Genomic DNA, 10,313 nt, shown 5'->3' on the forward strand with positions numbered 1-10,313 from the left:
GTAGCTCTTGCACCTTATTCTACATTATTATTGTTTTACCTTGTTCTACCTTAAAGCACCGTTCAATGACTTGATCTGTATGAACAGTATGCAAGACAGGCTTTTCACTGTATCTTGGTACACATGGCAATAATAAGCCAAAACCAACATTTCCTTTACAGTGTACTCAAATCACCCAATTAACTTTCCGCTGGAAAAGCAGAGCCCAAAAAACAGGGTCAACGGTACATTCCAAGGAGGCAGCGGGGATTTTGCTGGTGATCCTTAGGGTGTGGAGCCTTTTCCTATTTTTCATCTCCACAGCTTGGATACGAGTCCTCATTAGGCCAGTTCCTATAGCACTCTTCTGGGACAAGCTTCTGATGGGACGTCGATTCAGCAAGGACAGGAGTCCTGATCCACTGGGTGTGTGTTGGGGCAAGACAGAATTCCCACCCACTTCATCCTGATCCCTCGCCTGGGTTGTTTAACTCATCCACAGCACACCCCTCATCCTCATCCCTGCCAATAGTAGCACCATCACTCCCCAATCCTCCATCAAAAATGGTAATTTTAACCCCCTTGCAGAGAGCCACGGGAACACCTTTTTTTAAAAAAGCGAATACCTAATTCAGAAGTTTCAGTATGCAGGAATCACCAGGCAAATCAACAGAGAGCACTTCAATGTGCATCCAGTGAACTAAACATTAACTGAATCAGTGAATCATTCCGGTGATTGGCTTCCTATATTAACGGCTAAAATGCTCCCATCCTCCAGCAGGGTTAAGCAATCCACATCTCTCCCTGATGAACTGCGCTTTTCTGGATGAATACATCGTCAACAGCTTTGGACTTTTCCGTTTAGATGCAAGAACCATTGTGTGATAAAGCACTGGAACTTTTATGCTTGCTAATGCAGATGTGGGAAACTTGGCACATTCCTCACAGATCGCATTGGTCATCTACATTAGAAGAGATTTCTCCGATACATCCATGATAAGATCACCTTCATACTCCAAGCCCCTTTTTAAATTTATTTGTAGATGCAGCGCAGAACAGGCTCTTCATGACCACCCAGCAACCCCCGATTTAACCCTCATTTAATCACAGGACAACTTACAATGACCAATTAACCAACCAACTGGAATGTCCTTGGACTGTGGGAGGAAACTGGAGCACCCTGAGGAAACCCACGCAGTCATGGGGAGAACATACAAGCTCCTTACAAAGTCCAAACTCCGGTGCCCTGGGCAGTAACAACATCAGACTAACAATTATGCTAGCACGGTGCCCCATTTTTAATATATAAATTTTCAAATACTCATCTACCACCAATGAAAGGCGTTTCCTGCTTGACAATTTCTTCAGGCTTGGTCAGATTCAGACAGAAGTATCGCGTTGTTATGCACCAGATGATCACAAGGGCAATAAAGACTTAAGGTCAAACTGTCTTATGGGTGGTGGATCCAAGGAGTTTGTCAAATTGGAAACTTTAAAGTTCCACAAGGTAACCACGTTAATTACTTAATTATACACATAATCTATTTCAAATGTTCCAATCTGGACCAGATCATTATGTTTAATGATTCTGTTTGTTCACACTCAAAAGTATAACAGAAGGCTCATTCTCAAATCCATTCATATCCTGGTAAGTAGATTAGTAGAGACCCCCAGATGGCCAACGCAGACACTTAGTTATTCCTGTATATGTGAGACTTAAAAGGGCCTGTGTTCTTTAATTTAATAACATACTGTTGCAAATGAGAATATCGATACAAATTTTACAGGTTACATATTCCCTGCCTAGGAGACTTGATTAGCCTATTCCCAATCTACCAATTTCACTTGATACCAGATATAAAAACACACAAGGACACAGTGTATAATTTGCATTACTGATTCAATTACTTCCCCGTATTTGCAAAGCTCATGATGACAATGCTATTTATCCAACTGTCAAATGGTTAACTGACAGAACAATTGAGTAAAACTAAGAATATATGTGTCATTAGGGCACTCGGTAATGAGAGTGTTCGGGCAGTTGTGATATCCGGCACAGATTATGTAATTAAATTTAATAAAAGTGGCTAATTTAATTAACCAGATTTATTAATTTAATAAATAAATAAATCGGCGATGGTTTTGGGGGGAGGAGCAGTGCAGGTGCAGAAATATCCCACAGGCAAAAATGCTGACTTTGTTTTTTTGGGTCACCCACAAATCTACCGTATACTCCCACTAACCCAGCCAGGTCACAGCCCAAAATAATTCTTTCATGTTTGTTTTCAAAGTCCGAGTGAAATACAGATAAAAGATTATGATTAGCTTTATTTGTCACATACATCGAAATAGTGAAACACGTTGTTTGCGTGAAATCAGAGAGGTTTGTGCTGGGGCAGCCTGCAAGTGTCACCATGCTTCCAGTGTCAGACAACTTTTGAAATGCCAGAGGAAACCCACTTGGGGGGGGGGGGCATACAAACTCCTTAAAGCCAGCACTGGGAACCGAACCCAATCGGTGATTGCTGGCGCTGTAAGCGACTACACTTACCGCTACTCTTCTGTGCTGCCCGGCTTACTGCTCACCCTCGGCTAACACATCTTGAAATGCATACAATGAGGCTTGACAGTACGGATAAGCAGATGTTTCCCATGACTCTCTGTAGTGTCTCAATCCCAGATCACTGCTTCAAAATAAGGGGAAATGGCCACTTGGCAGCAAGGAGAAGAAAGCTTGCCACTTCAGAAAAATTTCCTTTAGAATTCACCATTCCAGGATGGCTGTGGAGACCCAGCTCTTCACCGTATATGGGACTAGCAGAGGAAAATTATACTGAAACAATAGATCAACAATAATCTCATCATTTGAGACAGCAAGCTCAAGAGGCCGGGTAGCAATGTTTAGTTACTGCACCAAATTACCGCCAAAATTAGATTCCCAAAAATTGAAACACCAGGGTTAAAAATAAGATTCTTTTAAAAATCCTTTCTGTGTATCAGTCACTTACAAGTCTTAGTGCAGTTTGCTACACTTGCAGCAGGTTTGCCTTGAGCAGTTGTAACAAACTCCAGCACGTCAGTGATTGCAGAGTGGATTTCGCTGAAGAGAAAGCAAGCTGCAAACTTGCCAACCCTTCCTCCTAGGCCATATGCAAAGAAAAAAAAATCCCCATCAATAGGCCAGGCAGGCAGCAACTAACTTTAGGACTTCCGTACACTTAACGTAACAAATTAGCTGCAGTGACAAAGTTCAATGCGAGTATAAAAGATATTTGAAAATACCTGAGGAGTCAAATTATTTTTGTACAAATTAACTTACAGCTCTTCAACATGAGACAAGGTGGAAGGCAATTAATACTATGGCAGTAAGCCAGTATCTGTGCACATTAGGACAATGGGGAACCAAGTCCATGACCTAACAGACTCCAGAAGCAAAGGGTGTAAGAAAATATCCGGGTCTTATTTAAAATGGAAGTCAGCTTGATACAAGGAAACAAAAGAAATTAGGGACTTCCGGATGTCAATGTGGATTGGAAGTTGTCTCATTCACCAGGATGACCAATGCAACGGATTATCATCTGTCAAGGTCAAATAGAGCACAAAAAGATGTACTCTTTCCACTGGCTGCACACTTCATCTGCACTGGAAAACTGTTCCCAATCCGGACCATGTTTTAACACCAGCATCAAGAAGCCAGGAAGACACTGGGGCTGACTTTCTTCAAAAAAAATAATCAAGTCACCAAAGACAGAAAGGATGCACGAAAGTCGTGTAAACAAAGATTTTGTTCAACGTGTTGAAGCACCATTGCTTTCCTTCCGGAGGAAGACTTCCCTACAAGTCAAATTCTAACACTACCTTCAGTACAATACCAGTCACCGTCTGCCATCTTGGTTCTTATCCAAATAAACCATCCTCATGCTTGGCAGTGCAGGCCGGCTCGATGAGCAAGGAGCACACAAAGGACGGTTGCCTTGCCTGACATCAGCACAGCTGACCAACTTGCCCTAGGACCTTCTTGGTTCATGTGGACGATGATTACTTTTGGGGAGCTGAGAAAGGCACCATCAACAGTCTTCAAACTAAGCACAGCAAAGTCTCAGGGAATAATTTTTTTTTAAAAAAAACAGCTCCCACAGTAAACTTCCTGCTTGACTTGACTTAATTACCAATTTCCTTTATTTATTATCCAATCATGTCAACAAAAAATGGTTTAGTGACTTGCGCTAAATAATATCCGAGTATTTTTGCACATGTAATATTATAAAGCCAATGGTCAACTATCTCACGTATAATAATCGTAAACTACTTGATATTGAGGGATGACATCACCACAAAGATTGCCTGCCTAAAGATGAACTGTGTATCATCCAATGTGGGATCCCAATGGTCAACTAATCCAGACTTGCTGAATCAGAGAATTAAATAATGCTTTGAACTGCAGCAAACCTGAATTGAACTCTGTTGAGTGTCTAACATAGACTAAAATGGTCAAGGATTCACAGACTATTTAGGTAGGTACGTACTTACAGAAAGGATTCTGTTAAGGTCTACGAACCTTCCTTGGTTGCTAAAGATCTTACATGGCAGTAGCATTCATCCCCTCTTAAAATGCCCTTGGTGCCTGTTGATAGTATTTTCTTTTGAGATTTAAGTACTGGATGAGTTCACAAATATGAATAATCTGTCTAAATATTAATGATGTATTAACATACAACTCCCGCACCTAATAAAATGGTCAGTTGGTGTATGTTTGTGGTCTTTGGCTGCTATAGCCCATTCACTTCACGGTTCAACGTGTTGTGCATTCAAAGATGATCTTCAGCAAACCACTGTTGTAATGTGTGGCTACCTAAGTTCTTGTTGCCTTCCTGTCAGCTTCAACCAGTTTGGCCATTCTCCTCTGACCTCTCTCATTAATAAAGAGCTTTTGCCTACAAAACTGCTGCTCACTGGATCTTTTTTGGTTTTCAGCACTATTCTCCGTAAACTCTAGAGATTGTTGTGCATCGAAATCCCAGGAGATCAGTTTCTGAGATACTCAGACCACCCAGTCTGGCACCAACAATCATTCCATGGTCAGAAGTCAATTAGATCACATTCCTTCCCCATTCTGATGTTTGGTCTGGACATCAACTGAAACTCTTGACCATGTCAGCATGCTGTTTGCATTGGGTTGCTGACACATGATTGGGTAAATTAGATATTTGCATTAGGCCAGTGTACCTAATAAAGTAGCCACTGAGTACATATACTGACTGTGTAGTTTTAGGATTATTCCTGAAATCTCAAAACTAATTTTGTCAGCCAAATTTAGAGAAGATAAAGTGCTAATTATACAAATAATATCCTCGTGTTGCTCATATCATAGTAATCTTGCACCATAAGTAGTTCAAAATTCTGAGAATAACTTACCAGAACTGGAAACCGTGACATGCACTCCATCTTCCTTTCTCATCATGCTCGAACCTGCGTCATTTCTCAATCACCAATTCTTCTCAATAACCTCTCCGCCCCGACCCTCTCACAAACAATTGACATACCGCCAGTTTTCCATAAACCTTTATTAATGCCCTGAGATAGTAATGCATATGACTCTACACACTTCTTGATAGTTATTTATTTGAGTTGACCTACTTTAGCTCTGGCCGTGTAAGCTGGTTGCAAGAGTCCATCAATTTTGCCTTTGATAATAAATTGTTAAAAGAATGTGGCATCTCCTCCACAAAACATGCATCAATAGTCCGATGTTCCAAGGTGCTGTTCTATCCTTACTTTTGGCAGGGAGCAAATTTTTCCTCATTGGTTGGTGTAGGTAAGCAGTTTGCAAGACTTTGGGCTCCTACACATCTCGTACAGTATCAACAAGCTTGAGTCAGCCTCTTGTGTACCTAGCATCCAGCGTCACTCCAAACAGTAATGCTCTACCTCAGTCATACATGGTGGAATACAATAATCCCATGTTCGTAGTTCGGAAATAATCATACCCAATTTGTGTACTCACTGCCCCAGCAAGCTTAATACCAGAATACAAACTGATCCCATCCAAGTTTGTCCAAAAGGCTCTGTTGCTGTAGCAGACAACAGTCTCAGTGTATAAATAAGATTATGCAGTTGAAGTATTGGATTTGGATTATTACTCGAGACAAGCAAAGAATGTATGACTGACACCCTGTTGAGCATCACAGATGGTGAGGATTACAATCCTCCGATTAAGACTACAATCTTGATGGCCTTGTGTCAAAGGTTCCCAAAATACCTCAACATTTGCCTCAGAGGCAAGCCACCTAGATTTAATTTACTTATTGTGCTGGGAATAAGAACACAGCAGTTACCTCCAAGTGCCCTTCAGATGGAACAGTGTAGAGCTTAGTGACCCCACTGGAACACTTCCATTAAAGAATATTGAGCAAGGGCAGGACTCGGGGATGATCTTGGCGCCTCCACATCTTAAAAAAAAGACACCAGAACATTCTGCAGCCCACTGAAGCACAACCAGTCAGCACCTTAAGGGGAAAACTGGCTATTTAATTTGTTTTGCAAAAAGATCCTGTAATAAGTGAAGGGGCACAGGATGGTGAAGAGAATAGTGATAAGGAACTAAAGTGGCCATAGAAGAACGAGAGTGCTGTGGTTACAGTTACAGTGAAGAAGTGCATAATCTATTTCCATTAATGATGGTATTTGATTATGATCTGACACTCAATTCCCCAATCTTATTGGGGCCTTTAAACAGAACCACAATTACACTTGGTTGGGGGTGGGGTGGGGGAAGAAATGGAATAGTAGGGCTCCAGGTTAGAAAATATCATCCATTCATCTTTACCCACTTTTGTTTCTCTTCAGATGCCTTTGTTCTTGCAAACCAATCTAAAACTGGACTACTGAAATGCTTTGATAATAAAATACAGTAATGATTTTCCACACAGCCCAAAAATCAGACAGATGCCTGGTAGATGCATGTCTGCTTGGATGAAAGTTCACTGAAAACTTTAATCTTGCTAACTCTTAAGACATATAAAGAAGTGATGACTTAATGCAGTAACATTCTTAGAAATTAGATCATTCATCTGAAAGATGGGATTGTCCAGGCCAAATCAGGACCAATGGTAAAATAAATCAGCATGACCCACTAAAGAGGCAGTGAAGCTTTCGTACTTTACCAGAGCTCTGTTTCAGCAGCAAACCTTTATTGGAAGAACAGGAGATCTGGCTGATACAAAATAATGGATCTAATCCTAAAGCCTAGGGATGCAGTTCTCTAAGAAAACTGCCCATGTATATATTTTTTAGATTGTGCATCTCATTTGCAAGAAAAAAAGAACAGCTGAGAGAGCTATCACTGTAGGCACACAAAGGATAAGAAAAGGAATAACAGGTAGGATGAAAGCCTGTTATATCAACAAATGTTGAAAAAGTAACCTTAACAACACAGACATTAATGATTTAAAATACTGTTGCATGGTTTTTTCCCCTCATTGGAGTACAAAAATTAAAATATGCAGCAAGAGAGGGAAAAAAGGCTTTGTCTCACTGATGTCACTTCTCAGCAGTCAAAATAATTTAATTCCAGGAATTTTTTCCTCTTTTCAATAAAAACGCAATTGTGTTGCAACAATAGATCTATTTGTCCATCTTTACATATCAATCTGCATACAGATGCATTTGTCACTGGGTGATTCTGAATTGCAGAATTTGGCAGGTTGAAAAGAGACCTCTGCAGCTTTAAGTGAAATCACAAAGGAGCCTGGAATAAGTCCAGCAATGATGTAAACAAGCAGATCCTTAGCTGGAGCGCCCCCTGCCCTGGCAGAACACACACTGCGGGCACGGCTGGAAGAGAAAAACAACTTTGATTGGCATCGATGTTGGCCAAATGCTTTCTTTACAGCAGAGAGAGAGAGAGAGAAAATGCAAAGAAGGGGGGAAAACGGAAAGATGATGCAAAGAGGTTGCATTTTAGTCGATTCACAAAGGATCGTTACAATATAATGGGGATTATGCTCCTGACCAAAATGAATTGGGATATTTAAAATCAGCTACACAGACATACATGTTTGCTATCTTGGATCACTACTTAACACTGATGCGGTGGAATTTGCAGTGTTGTAATTTTAGAATGACTATTTTTATGTGTTGCAATTACACTTTAACTGGCTAACGTAATGTAAATTGCAATCGAGGAACGTGGCTGCACTTAATGGGAAAGATTTCACTAATTTATACACAATTAATGTCGAATGGGGGAGGTGAAGGAGGGAACAAAAACAGTTCAATACCCTTTCAAAATAATTTTTTTTGCAAAGTTTGCAACCTAGTGAATCAAATGATCACTTCATTATTCAATAGAGATCGATTTAGTTGGAATATCACCTTTTCCCCCTGTGCCCTAGCACTTGAAATCACAAACATGAAAAAAAAATTAAAAAGAGGTAGGTGAAAAAGAACATTGCATTGGGGGGAAAAGACACATCTTAACAAGGGGAAGACTAGAAATAAAACGCAAATTCATAACAGACAAAACAAGTTACAATGATTTTTTTTCACCCAAGTCGCCGGACTCAATGGTGCAAATGAAAGATATGCAAGAACACGGGAACGTAAGATAATGAATTAAATTGGAATGCTAAAAGTGGTTAGTGGCTACCCTGTCACTAGCCCAATCTATATGTACAGGGAGCTGCTAGTGCTGCTGTTTACTCTGCTATTCCTTTTGTTCATATTGTTTTTTGCACGGTTACCTGTCTGGAGATCCTCTGACAGCGGTTTAAATATTCCCCCGCTGCCATGTTCTCTGGGTTCCTGTCGTTTTCCTCGCTGATACTGATGATCATTTTCTTTGCATTGACTTTTTATCCCCCCTTGTTGCTTCTTTTTCCTCCCTCTGCTGTTTCTTTCGCTGGAGCCGGGGCTTTGTCCCGCAAAGCCGGTCCTTTCCTCCGTACAAGTCAAGGCACAACCTCCTTAGGAAGGAGGCACCAGCCTGTCACTCAAACGCACCGTCATCCAATCACAGCCCAGTCTGTCCTGGGAAAGAAGGCGGGTCCAGTGGACACACTTAACCAATTACAGCACAGGTTTTGCTTCACTCCTTGCTTCGCGTCATCTCTGGCCAATCAGTAGCCCGCCCTTGTATCCAAGAGGAAGGAGAAGCGCGAACCAATCAGAATGAAAGCAGCTGGAGGCTGATCATCCAATCAACAATCGAAACTTCATCAGAATTGATGGTTATGATCAAGTTGCTTTAGGGCGAGCAGAAGGGTTTCTTCTGAAACCGATTGCTTTTTGCTCTGGTCAACATGTCGAACTTTGAATATTCACACCCCAAGATATTGTTTGAAAAGCTCAAGCTGATGTGATACAAGAAAGAAGTGTTCCAAATTTAATTTTCCTCTGTTGTAACGTTTTGTGTGTACGTGTGAAGAAATCCTAAGAATGGCAAAGTTTACATTTGAGAAATGAAAAACTGACGTGCATTTATAAGTCACCTTTCTGAATCAGCCAAATATCATTTAAAACTGATGGAATACATTTGAGGTGTGGTTACTGTTGTTTTGCAGAAACACAATAGCCAATTCATGCACACTACTCAAACAAAAAAAAGTAGACAATATTCAGCTGGTAAATCAGCATTTGTAAAGAGACAAACAGAAATAGCATTTGAGGTTGATGACCTTAGCGGAACCGGAAAAGATGAAACAAAAGTGTACTTTAAGTTGCAAAGAGAGGAGATGGGGAAAACATGGTGGATGTCCGGGAGAGTGTGGAAACCAAAACTATCCCGGTGATGTTGATACCGTTGGTTCTGTCTCTGTTAGGAGGTGTGTAACTGGAGATGGGTGGAGGTAGTAGCGAAGAAGAAAACTGTTGCAGATGTGGGATGTAGATCACAGCATTTCTGAAAATCAGAAATAAAAGAATTTGCAACCCAGTGAATCAAACATTTGTGATGCTGGAAGTACTCAGTAGGTCTGCTAGCATCTTTGAAAAGATGAAAGCCTGCACTGTTCTTAAAAGTTGCATCAGAAGTAACTCTGTTCACTCTTTTTAAATTAAAAAAAAATGTACCTAGCAATACAACACAGAGTAGGCCCTTCTGGCTCATGCGCCCCCAGTAACCCCACAACCCCAATTAGCACTGACCTAAATCACAGGACAATTTGTAATGACTATTTTCCCTACCCAGTATTTCTTGGGACTGAGGGAGGAAACTGGAGCACCTGGGAACATCCGTGCCTTCTACGGGGACAACAAACAGAGACTTTACGGAACGGAACCGGAACCAAACTCTGAACTCTGGAACACACTGAGCTATAATAGCATCATGCTGACCG

At 40.9% G+C, this 10,313-nt stretch overlaps 1 protein-coding gene across 1 annotated transcript in view; it reads right to left on the reverse strand.

Moving 5' to 3' along the window:
• Nucleotides 1–8,945, reverse strand: part of LOC134353117 (sestrin-3-like) — a 58,147-nt gene extending 49,202 nt beyond the window's left edge. Inside the window, exon 1 of the mRNA XM_063061045.1 lies at nucleotides 8,721–8,945. Within this exon, the coding sequence (XP_062917115.1) occupies nucleotides 8,721–8,813 (93 nt within the window). The 5' untranslated portion in view covers nucleotides 8,814–8,945. The remainder of the gene's footprint in view (nucleotides 1–8,720) is intronic.
• Between the last annotated feature and the right edge of the window lie 1,368 nt (nucleotides 8,946–10,313).

The sequence above is a fragment of the Mobula hypostoma genome, chromosome 10 (assembly GCF_963921235.1).
Source record: "Mobula hypostoma chromosome 10, sMobHyp1.1, whole genome shotgun sequence".
NCBI lineage: Eukaryota > Metazoa > Chordata > Chondrichthyes > Myliobatiformes > Myliobatidae > Mobula > Mobula hypostoma.